The sequence below is a fragment of the Lissotriton helveticus genome, chromosome 5_1 (genome assembly GCF_964261635.1).
Source record: "Lissotriton helveticus chromosome 5_1, aLisHel1.1, whole genome shotgun sequence".
NCBI lineage: Eukaryota > Metazoa > Chordata > Amphibia > Caudata > Salamandridae > Lissotriton > Lissotriton helveticus.
The window spans coordinates 758,984,938-758,998,193 of NC_136065.1; the positions used below are offsets into that span (position 1 = coordinate 758,984,938).

At 43.5% G+C, this 13,256-nt stretch overlaps 1 protein-coding gene across 8 annotated transcripts in view; it reads left to right on the plus strand.

The window, feature by feature from the left end:
- SEC24C (SEC24 homolog C, COPII component) overlaps positions 1-9,540 on the plus strand; it is a 1,539,459-nt gene extending 1,529,919 nt beyond the window's left edge. For all 8 annotated transcript variants that reach the window (XM_078643234.1, XM_078643230.1, XM_078643232.1 and 5 more), the window contains one exon: positions 8,524-9,540. In XM_078643234.1, coding sequence (XP_078499360.1) covers positions 8,524-8,664 — 141 coding nt within the window. In that variant the 3' untranslated portion in view covers positions 8,665-9,540. The remainder of the gene's footprint in view (positions 1-8,523) is intronic.
- Positions 9,541-13,256: the final 3,716 nt, after the last annotated feature.

The window sequence follows — 13,256 nt, forward strand, 5'->3', positions numbered from 1 at the left end:
GACAGAGAGAGACTGACAGAGAGAGACTGACAGAGAGAGACTGAGAGAGAGAGACTGAGAGAGAGAGACTGAGAGAGAGAGACTGAGAGAGAGAGACTGAGAGAGAGAGACTGAGAGAGAGAGACTGAGAGAGAGAGGCTGAGAGAGAGAGGCTGAGAGAGAGAGACTGACAGAGACTGACAGAGAGAGACTGACAGAGAGAGAGAGACTGACAGAGACTGACAGAGAGAGACTGACAGAGAGAGAGAGACTGACTGACAGCGAGAGACTGACAGCGAGAGACTGACAGCGAGAGACTGACAGCGAGAGACTGACAGCGAGAGACTGACAGAGAGAGACTGACAGAGAGAGACTGACAGAGAGAGACTGACAGAGAGAGACTGACAGAGAGAGACTGACAGAGAGAGACTGACAGAGAGAGACTGACAGAGAGAGACTGACAGAGAGAGACTGACAGAGAGAGACTGACAGAGAGAGACTGACAGAGACTGAGAGAGACAGAGAGAGACTGACAGAGAGAGACTGAGAGAGAGAGACTGACTGAGAGAGACTGACAGAGAGAGACTGACTGAGAGAGACTGACTGAGAGAGACTGACTGAGAGAGACTGACAGAGAGAATGACACAGAGAGACTGACACAGAGAGACTGACACAGAGAGACTGACACAGAGAGACTGACACAGAGAGACTGACACAGAGAGACTGACACAGAGAGACTGACACAGAGAGACTGACACAGAGAGAGAGACTGACACAGAGAGAGAGACTGACAGAGAGAGAGAGACTGACAGAGAGAGAGAGACTGACTGAGAGAGACTGACAGAGAGAATGACACAGAGAGACTGACACAGAGAGACTGACACAGAGAGACTGACACAGAGAGACTGACACAGAGAGACTGACACAGAGAGACTGACACAGAGAGACTGACACAGAGAGACTGACACAGAGAGACTGACACAGAGAGAGAGACTGACACAGAGAGAGAGACTGACAGAGAGAGAGAGACTGACAGAGAGAGAGAGACTGACACAGAGAGAGAGACTGACACAGAGAGAGAGACTGACAGAGAGAGAGAGACTGACAGAGACTGACAGACAGAGAGAGACTGACAGACAGAGAGAGACTGACAGAGACTGACAGACAGAGAGAGACTGACAGAGAGAGACTGACAGAGAGAGAGACTGACAGAGAGAGACTGACAGACAGAGAGAGAATGACAGAGAGAGACTGACAGAGAGAGAATGACAGAGAGAGACTGACAGAGAGAGACTGACAGAGAGAGAATGACAGACCGAGAGAGAATGACAGACCGAGAGAGACAGACAGACCGAGAGAGACAGACAGACCGAGAGAGACAGACAGACCGAGAGAGACAGACAGACCGAGAGAGACAGACAGACCGAGAGAGACAGACAGACCGAGAGAGACAGACAGACCGAGAGAGACAGACAGACCGAGAGAGACAGACAGACCGAGAGAGACAGACAGACCGAGAGAGACAGACAGACCGAGAGAGACAGACAGACCGAGAGAGACAGACAGACCGAGAGAGACTGACAGAGAGAGAGACTGACAGAGAGAGACTGACAGACAGAGAGAGAATGACAGAGAGAGACTGACAGAGAGAGACTGACAGAGAGAGACTGACAGAGAGAGAATGACAGACCGAGAGAGACAGACAGACCGAGAGAGACAGACAGACCGAGAGAGACAGACAGACCGAGAGAGACAGACAGACCGAGAGAGACAGACAGACCGAGAGAGACAGACAGACCGAGAGAGACAGACAGACCGAGAGAGACAGACAGACCGAGAGAGACAGACAGACCGAGAGAGACAGACAGAGAGAGAGACTGACAGAGAGAGACTGACAGAGAGAGACTGACAGAGAGAGACTGACAGAGAGAGACTGACAGAGAGAGACTGACAGAGAGAGACTGACAGAGAGAGACTGACAGAGAGAGACTGACAGAGAGAGACTGACAGAGAGAGACTGAGAGAGACTGAGAGAGACTGAGAGAGACTGAGAGAGACTGACAGAGAGAGACTGACAGAGAGAGACTGAGAGAGAGAGACTGACTGAGAGAGACTGACAGAGAGAGACTGACAGAGAGAGACTGACAGAGAGAGACTGACAGAGAGAGACTGACAGAGAGAGACTGACAGAGAGAGACTGACAGAGAGAGACTGACAGAGAGAGACTGACAGAGAGAGACTGACAGAGAGAGACTGACAGAGAGAGACTGACAGAAAGAGACTGACAGAAAGAGACTGACAGAAAGAGACTGACAGAGAGACTGACAGAGAGACTGACAGAGAGAGACTGACAGAGAGAGACTGACAGAGAGAGACTGAGAGAGAGAGACTGAGAGAGAGAGACTGAGAGAGAGAGACTGAGAGAGAGAGACTGAGAGAGAGAGACTGAGAGAGAGAGACTGAGAGAGAGAGACTGAGAGAGAGAGGCTGAGAGAGAGAGGCTGAGAGAGAGAGGCTGAGAGAGAGAGACTGAGAGAGAGAGACTGAGAGAGAGAGACTGAGAGAGAGAGACTGAGAGAGAGAGAGAGAGAGAGAGAGAGAGACAGAGAGAGAGAGACAGAGAGAGAGAGACAGAGAGAGAGAGACAGAGAGAGACTGACAGAGAGAGACTGACAGAGAGAGACTGACAGAGAGAGACTGACAGAGAGAGACTGACAGAGAGAGACTGACAGAGAGAGACTGACAGAGAGAGACTGACAGAGAGAGACTGACAGAGAGAGACTGACAGAGAGAGACTGACAGAGAGAGACTGACAGAGAGAGACTGACAGAGAGAGACTGACAGAGAGAGACTGACAGAGAGAGACTGACAGAGAGAGACTGACAGAGAGAGACTGACAGAGAGAGACTGACAGAGAGAGACTGACAGAGAGAGACTGACACAGAGAGACTGACACAGAGAGACTGACACAGAGAGACTGACACAGAGAGACTGACACAGAGAGACTGACACAGAGAGACTGACACAGAGAGACTGACACAGAGAGACTGACACAGAGAGACTGACACAGAGAGACTGACAGAGAGAGACTGACAGAGAGAGAGAGACTGACAGAGAGAGAGAGACTGACACAGAGAGAGAGACTGACACAGAGAGAGAGACTGACAGAGAGAGAGAGAGAGAGACTGACAGAGACTGACAGACAGAGAGAGACTGACAGACAGAGAGAGACTGACAGACAGAGAGAGACTGACAGACAGAGAGAGACTGACAGACAGAGAGAGACTGACAGACAGAGAGAGACTGACAGACAGAGAGAGACTGACAGACAGAGAGAGACTGACAGACAGAGAGAGACTGACAGACAGAGAGAGACTGACAGAGAGAGACTGACAGAGAGAGACTGACACAGAGAGAGACTGACACAGAGAGAGACTGACACAGAGAGAGACTGACACAGAGAGAGACTGACACAAGAGAGACTGACACAGAGAGAGACTGACACAGAGAGAGACTGACAGAGAGAGAGACTGACAGAGAGAGAGACTGACAGAGAGAGAGACTGACAGAGAGAGAGACTGACAGAGAGAGAGACTGACAGAGAGAGAGACTGACAGAGAGAGACTGACAGAGAGAGACTGACAGAGAGAGACTGACAGAGAGAGACTGACAGAGAGAGACTGACAGAGAGAGACTGACAGAGAGAGACTGACAGAGAGAGACTGACAGAGAGAGACTGACAGAGAGACAGAGAGAGACTGACAGAGAGACAGAGAGAGACTGACAGAGAGACAGAGAGAGACTGACAGAGAGAGACTGACAGAGAGACAGAGAGAGACACAGAGAGAGAGACAGGCAGAGGCAGATAGAGACAGGGAGAGAGAGAGAGGCAGATAGAGACAGAAACAGACAGAGATAGAGACAGAGATAGGGACAGGAACAGATAGAGACGGGGACAGATAGAGACGGGGACAGATAGAGACGGGGACAGATAGAGACGGGGACAGATAGAGACGGGGACAGATAGAGACGGGGACAGATAGAGACGGGGACAGATAGAGACGGGGACAGATAGAGACGGGGACAGATAGAGACGGGGACAGATAGAGACGGGGACAGACAACGATGGATAGAGACAGGCAGAGACGGATAGAGACAGGCAGAGACGGATAGAGACAGGCAGAGACGGATAGAGACAGGCAGAGACGGATAGAGACAGGCAGAGACGGATAGAGACAGGCAGAGACGGATAGAGACGGATAGAGACGGGCAGAGACGGGCAGAGACGGGCAGAGACGGAGACAGGCAAAGACAGACAGACAGAGAGGGAGACGGAGCAACAGACAAAGAGAGGGGATGGAGAGAGAGAGAGAGGGAAGGAGACAGATGGAGGGAAACAGAGGGAGGAGCGAGAGAGAGGGACACAGAGGGAGAACACGCAGGGAGACAGAGGGAGGAGGGAGACAGATAGAGGGAGAGAGAGAGGGAGGTAGACAGACAGGGAGAGGGAGGTAGACAGCGAGAGAGAGGGAGGTAGACAGACAGAAGGAGAGGGAGGGAGACAGATGGAGAGAGACGGAGAGAGGTGTGTGTGTATGCCCAGTCTGGTGGCTCAGTGGATGAATGCATCGGCTGCAGGGGCCTGTGTTCAACCTGATAGTCTAAGGTGTTTTTTTGCTCTAGCCCCGCCACCTCCCCCACTGACCCCGCCCCCATTGGTGCGGCCCTCGGCCACAAACTACACTGTAAAATTGGTCAACGAGAGAAAGTTAGTGAGTATCCATGCTCGACACTATCCATGACACTCCAGAATACTGACTCTGTACTACCCTCTTTTCCACAACGCTCTACTCCGCTCTATGCCACGACACTCTACTCCCTCCACTACATACTACTACACTCTACCCCACAACACACTACCCCACTCCACAACCCTCTACCCCACTCCACAACACTCCAGCCCACTTCACTCTGCAGCATTACACTCCACGCCACTCATCTACTCTACTAACATGCTGAACAGCAGCCAGGCTGGTGTAGAACATGTCTAAAACACATTGTCAAAGCTAATAGCCCTTACATAGGGAGACTTGATGATTTTGAGAATGTTTGTTGTTCTAGCCCTTTCTTATTGTCTGCGTTTCATTTGCCCCTCTTACAATGAATGCTTTGTCATTTTGCCGATGTATAAACCTTTCTGTCACCTTCTTTCGTCCTCCCACCCACGCCAACTAGTCTCTGTCTTGTGTGCTATTTCTACACTCACCACCTGTTAATAAACTTGAATGATCCCCAGAATATCATGGCTCTGCCAGGACGGTATTAAATCTGCTCGCCCCATCCTAGCCTCACAAGGAAGATGGGGAATGAAGTGTACCCAGTGCTACAATCCTGGCAGTGGTAGCTATCGCATTACACCATGACACTGCGAGCGAGAAACAATGAATGAATTTTAAGCCAGAACATTTCTCAACTTAATCTTTGAATTCCTTAGTCCTTACATTATCCAAACAGCTCGTGTGGGTCATTTTTGGTAATTTCTTTGTTGGGAGGCACTGCAGTTGTGCTCTTAGGATGTTGTTTTGAATATACCAGTCTAAATATTGCTGATTTTCTCTTGTGTTATTTTTTTAGAAGGTTTTGAATCCTGCTGGGACTTTGGCTGTATGGTATTAGACTTTAAATCCCTGGGAGAACACGGTTTGATTTACCACAGTTTTGTCTTTGTATCGAAGCACAGATTTCTAAAGCATTAAAATAGGGTATAGCCACCTAATTGAACATCCCACCACTGAGCCTATGTTCTCTTCCATTGCCCTACCCTGTACCAAGGGTCTAAGAATCTGGATCGAACCCGACAGTGTCACGTTGTGTCGCACGGGTCCCTGCCACTCGAGCAGATCATACTGGCAGCCCACCTCTGTGGAGATGTAGAATATGTCAAGCAGCAAACACCATGCACCCTGGCAGTGACACCAGTGCCGGGACGCTGACTGGATCAATCCCCTTACACCCCGTGGCCCTAAAAGAGAGTCCCATAAATGTCTCAGGTCTGGAACAAATGGACGTTATGTAGGTCGTTACTGAAGTGCACTGTGAAAGACCTAACAATGTTGTAGTGAAACATCAGTCCATAATGTACGTTATTGTTGAGGTGGATTGGGACAACCCTCATACATTTCTCGGCCTAGACACATCAGAGAATTGTGTAGGTCTTTGCTAGTTTTGAGATCCATAAGAAATTTTGCCAGGATTGGGACTTTTGTCCTCTAGGTTACACCTGGAGCTCTTCAACAAACCCATGACTCTATTAAGCGCTCTTATTACAAAACAAATGTATAACATGCAGAATGCTCACAGTGCCCTGCGGTAGGCATATTAACTAGATAAGATACTCCGTATTTGAAGCGTAAGCCTGTTCAATATACACAATTCAAAACTCTACAGACGGGGCTATATTCCACTGAGCTACTAGATGATACACTTGGCCAGCAGATGCAGCTGTTACTTTAACCCTGAGGAATGATATTCGTACTATGTAAATCTCTGGGCAACCTGCATATCGCATGTTGAAATATTCTTGTGGTTAACTAATCTTTAAATGCTATAAAATAAGTTTCACCGAGTTGAGTGATAGCACTGATCATTGTTAGTGCCAAATAGCTGCAAGACTGCAGAGACAACGCACTAAACCTATAAACCTTTAAAGGACAGCCAAGTTGCACTTGCATATAGTGTCCTGATGGTGTTATTGTTCTATACGATCATAACAACCTGTGTGCACCTTTTCTTTCAGGAAGATGTCCGTTTCTTCTGGTAACAAATCTCCTTTTCAAGGGACTAAGTAAAACAGGTTTTATTTAATCATAGCTGCCTTTAACATCCTTCTTAATATGCTGAGGGGATTCCAACATACCTGGTAATAGTCCTTGTCAGAGATGCTCCCAGTTGCACACTGGCCTATTTTGAACCCGTAGCCAATCCAATCTAAAAAGTGATTCCTTCTTGCTACAGATAATCGCAGCATTCTGGAGTCCACCTGAGGTATTGTTACTCCGGTAAATTAAATATTGTTACTCAAAGTAAATAAATCTCTTCGCATTTTAGATCTCAAGAAGGTTTGGTGTTGAGACTTCCCTTGTGGCAATCCTATAGCAACACAAAAAAATTATGAACGGAATTCTGAACATTGTCAAAACATTCACCCCCAGTACAGCCATCTGGGCCTAAATCCATGGTTTCTTTGCTCACCATGCCATTCCTATTTTGACCCAGCCACATGCAAATCAGTCTCGACTCTGCTCCCATGGGAACAGTCCAGCTTGTGCCCCCAGGTCAGGTCCTCCCTCATAGACACAAGCATCTTGGGACCGGTTTCGAGGTATCAGCCAGGCTAGCTTGAATCAAATTGCATAGTGAGCATGGGGCCTATGTCTGTGCATACCCTTCCTATAGAGCAACACAAAAAGATGGACGGAATGCTGAAAATTGTCAAACATTCACCCCCAATACAGAGATATGGGCCTAAATCCATTGTTGTTTTTGCTTTTTTTTTTTTTTTTTTTAACATGCCAGCAATGTCAGAGCAGTTGAGTGATGTGCAAATAATAATGCAGAAGCTAGAATTAATGTCTTCTTGGCAGTGCGTCAAATGTACTGTATAGAAAAAATGAGGGAATTACATCTCCACCCACGAAGGATCTACATTATTGGATAACTGAAGTAGAGCTCAAATCAGTCTGCTTTTATGTCTTTCTGGAAACTTAAATGATCAGAAGTGTTCCCAAGTTACGCACAGCATCCAAATTAATGCTGATTTTCACAAAAGGTTGGGTTAAAGTTGCTTGTGGAATCTTTGCACTTCGTGACATAAGATCATATTTTTTCTGGATTTTTTTTGTCCCTTCTTAAATTTTCAGATTAGAGGTAAAATAGGGAGGAGGTCCTGATGAATGATTGTCGGGCAAACATAATATCTATCCTCAAAGGTCAGCCAGCTAAGAGTAACCGCAGAAGAAGTCATCTCCCTTGACTTTTACACCTCATCTCCAAATGGGCTAAAGATACATGGGTGGGTCCATTGAGGATTTGCAGTCCTGCAAAAACTGTTTCTTCACTGATGTTTATTTCTGAGGTGGTTTGATTGGCTGTGATTGTAAATTAGTAGCATTGTTATGCAGTTTACACTATTGATGCACCATACTGTGGGAGAGTTGTTTCTAATGGAATAAGAAAATAAGCCAAAAGACAATCAAGGTATCAGTTGGGTAGTTGTGGTTAGGGTGAAATGTTGAGAGCAAGCAATTGATAAAGGTGGGTTGAGCATTCATTTGCGGTGTGGACAGATGTAGAAATGTTGGACGAACAAGTCTGTTACAGACAAGATGTTGAAGCATTTGTTAATGACTACTGTCATTGTACTTGCCATTGTACTGCTTTCCTCTGTCACTGTGTTCCTAGAGAGAAGGAAACTCGGAATTCAACATAATTTCATTAATGCTTCTTCAACTCAAACATTCTAATTTGATGATTTCTTTATTGCAGCTTATGATAGTGAAACAGGAAGACAAGTTGGAGATGCTCTTCAAACACTTTTTGGTGGAGGATAAGAACCTCAGCGGTGGAGCTTCATACGTGGACTTCCTTTGTCACATGCACAAGGAGATCAGGCAACTACTAAGCTAGAAGAGGGGGAAATGTGAACTCTTGCAATTACCTTATAGTCCTTCCCCAGTCATCTTGACCTTTGGATTTTGGCTTCTTCAACCAGGACAACCACGAACAATGTACATTTCTGTAACTTTTAATACGCCATACATAAGCAAAAACACTTCTACAGTCCTCTCTCAGCCTCTTCATGGAATAATAATGGTCGGGTGTGGGTAAGGTAAAAGTGCTACTCCGGTGACTTGCCCAGCTGATGTCTCATCTGGTTTTTCCTCCTCACCCTGGAGGTTATCAATAATACTTATATATGCCGTAAAGACGATTCTCCATTCTTAGAAAATGATTTTGAAAGAAATTATTATAAAAACACTGGTCATTTAGCTGCTGGTGGGGGGGGAGGTTTGTGTGTGCGAGTAAGAGAAAACCGTTTTGGCAGATGGAATGAATAATAATTAGAAGCACTCTATCTGTTTGAGGTTGGTTGGTTGGTTCGGGAGAGAATTATTTTCTTGCTTTCATGTTTGATAGGCTAACAAACTGCAGTTTTTCCTGTTGTTTTGCCTTTTTCTCTTAAATCAGCAGACAAACGCACACACCAACAAGAACAGCAAGGAATTTTTTTCCCCTCATAATTTAATGTGAGTCACTAAAATACAAAATAAAATCATATAAGCTTCTTCAGGATAGTGACATGGAGACATTCGACAATTTGAGTGTACTGGGAGGAGGCAGATGGCATTAAATTATGCTCACGTTGCTTAAATTAATATGCTTAAATTAATATGTTAATAAGTAAATAATGGCCCGTAGTCCCTTTACTTTACAAAATCGTAAATTGCTGATGGGACTTGATTTTTCTATGCACCATTAAAATCACCCCTCTTTTAAATTGTCCTTGCATTGTTTGTTCATTTATTCTTAACACTATATGACAATGTATATACATCGGGTTTATCGTGAGTAAACTGGTACTTCAGCCTTCCACCTTATCAAAGTTCAAATGTACTGTTTGTTAGGAGGTTGTATTATGACCATTTTGTGCACGGGATCCTCTGGTGTTGATTTTGATATATAGTGGGATCGGTATTTTCTGGTAGCTTTTTCCTGAGCACAAACATTTGACAATAGCTTCACGGAGAGATTCTACTACAGGGCAGCAAATGGGGGCTATAAATATAACATTCAAGTATTTTCAAAGAAGCAATGTATATGGTATTCGCTCTTGGAAACTAAGTTTGGCTTGATCTGTAGACCAAAATATTATATCGTATTTCTTCACTGTTGTGATAAACCACTTTTATTCCCAGCTTGTTTCATCTGACATTTGGATGTATCTGATCTATTCTCAACTTAATGAAAAATAACTTCGACTACATCGGTGGCCTTTCAGTTTCTTGGCACTTCTGTTGAAAGGCCTTTTGAAATGTTAAGAGTCAATGATGGCACCACTTACTAACGTTTTTTGTAATGGTACTTCCTTATTTTAGAATGAGAAAACTCTTAAGTAATATGAGGGCTGTTATTGTAGTATTTGTTGGATAAGTTTCCTCTGAAGTTTAATGTATTATTGTATCATTTTAACACATCACAGTGTAGTTTTGTATTTTTATGCTCGCTCTTCCGAGGTATTGTACCTTTCTTTTTTAAAAGGACAGTTGATATGAGGGAGGGGACAGAGGACAGAAAAATAATATTCTCAAACTTACGTTTTGTAAAGCACTGCCATATATGCAGGAATTTCCGAACTATGGGACGCAAGTTAGCGTGAATATCACCCACAACTCCAGTTATTGGTTAGTTAATTATTCTCACTTTATGGGGTATCCCTTTTCATTCATCGGTTTTCAGTGCGCCTCCACATCCTTACTTCTATCCTCGATTTCACAATGCCATGAGGAAAGGAATTTGATTTCTGAATACTGTTTCATAGCCTCAGCGGAAGAATCCTCTTTGTTGCGTTGGACCATTAGAACATGGGCAGATACTTAACAAGGTAGTAATACTTTTATGGTCCTAACCAGGAAGATTATTTGAAGGTTACTCAGAAATAAAGAGGATACAAGTGTGTGTGTGTGTATGTGTATATTTTATCATAAGTCTGTTGGACTTATGTTACAAAGGGGGGTTGTCCTCTTCGAAATTGCCGCAGATTTCAGGAAGCAATTACTTACCTGTGTGTGCTAGCCTTTGGGTAAAAACTTTTGTGCAAATAAAATAGTGGTTCACCCGGCCACGGCTTGGCACCGCCGCTATATTGGTGCAGGTCTGCCTCCGCTGAGATGCGACGTGATGGTGGAACAGGGTGTGCTCCTTTCATATTTTATGCGGCGGAGATTGATGATCTGGATTCCCAGTAAAAGATTGTGAAGAACTTGAGGCAGCGTGTGACCCACTGGGGGTTGATTGTACTACTCATCCCAACATGCATTTGGTCTCATTTGAGTGCGCATTTGCACAACATCGAAATAAATGAGGGGCAATGAGTAAATCACGAAGCTGCTACCAGAGTCCTTTTTGTCCATGATTAAGGGCTACAGACTTGAAACGCGTTGGACTTATGTTACAGAGGGGGATTGTCCTCTTCGAAATTGCCGCAGATTTCAGGAAGCAATCACTTACCTGTGTGTGCCAGACTTTGGGTAAAAACCTTTGTGCAAAGATGTGTGTGTAAATATATATATATATATTTATATATTCACTGAAAAAAACATAGGTTTTAGGAATGTCCTAGTTAGCTGGACATTTCACTCCTACAAAACCATTGAAATTCCTCCGTTATACTTAGTTGTACTAACTGTAACTCGTGTCCGCAATACACTGACATGGTCAGTGACATCACTGATGACATCATCCAGTGAATGTGGTTTGGTTCGATATTTAAATATGTATTATATATATATAGCAATCTGCATTGAAGAATGAGTGGATGTATAAGTGTCTAGAAGGACGATTTAGTAGCAGTGTGATTGACTATTTACTTGACTAATGTATAGTGTCTCACTAAATATATTGGATAGTGACTAAACTGTGTGAATATCTGTATTACTTAGTTGTTGTGTAAACTGCTGCACCAGTTAGTTACTAGCTACGTGAAAGTCTATATTAGTTATTGGTTAGTTAACTGATTATTTGTATGGGAGAGTGAATCTGTGTGTGGTTCGGAGGGGGATCTGTGACTGCCCAAAGGCGTGTCAATAGTTGATTCAGTAGGTATATGATGTTAAGACTACATATTATAATACTTGTTTGGGTGAGTGTATATGGATGTGCTGATGAGCAAATATATCTCTCAATGGTACATATCCAACAAAGTAGAATAATGAAAGCCAGTGTATGTGACATTTGTTGTATATAAATAAATATACATAAGACTGAAGTGGTGTTTGTATTAGTGTGTAGCTCAGTAAATATAAGTATGATCCATTGGTTGCATAAGTGAGCAGGATGACTGCATAAGTAAATAGAATGTGTGCTGGTGTGTAATGTCAATATAGGTGTATAAGTATATTTCATAGTGTTCTATTGATCATTGACTGCATGTATGAGTGAATCTATAGATAATTGATTACATGTTTGTGTAGATCTAAGAATGACTGAGTGGGGTTTTAGATACTTGTATTGGTGTGTCAATGGATTCAAATATGGTACTCTATATTTTACAGTGAGTGATTAAAGATTATTAGTAGTGTATGATGAGGTGTATCTGATTGTCACGTGAATGATGTCATCAGTGATGTCATTTGAGATGTCATAAATGATGTCATTGACTGTCATCAATGATGTAATATGTGACATCATCATCATCAGTGTATTGCTGGCGCGAGAGTTAGTTAGTACAACTAACTATAACGGAGGAATTTCAATGGTTTTGTATGAGTGAAATGTCCAGCTAACTATAACATTCCTAAAACCTATGGTTTTTTCAGTGAATTTCAAAGGTTTTTAAATGCTAATTCAATCAATCAAAAAGAACTTTATTTCGGCAATTACTGCCATAAAAGCACAATAGTATAACATTGAGAATGCAACATCATAAAATGACATACTAAAAGTAGGAGAAAGTGGGAAGTAGGAACAAATAATAATACTTTTTACATTTAAATCCCAGGTAACAAGTAGATGGCAATAAAAAGAAAATCTCAGTCCTTCAAATTATTAAATCATAAAATACATTAAGCATAGGCAGATATGTTGATTGTGGGAAGTTTTTAGCAGCATTTGGAGGATATCATCATATGGTACAATTCATAAAAAAATATAAATAGACTAAAAAACCTAATTTAAAAAGTATAAAGTACAGTATCAATAAACATAGACGCAAATCCAATCTATATTTTAGAGTGACATGTCCAGCCGGACAGAGGTCATTCAAGTTTACTTAATAAACGAATATCCAGAATAAAACAAGGATACCTTCCACAATGCCCCTGTGAGGTACACAAGCCTGTGCCCAACACTTACGGGGAGAGTACAGTTGGAGAAAAGATAGGAAAGGTTTAAAAGGCAAACCAACGTTTTTCTGTTTACACATTCATTGTACAGAAAATATCAAATAGCACCATTACATCAGATTAACCAATCAAATATGTTTGTATAAGGTGCATGAGCAA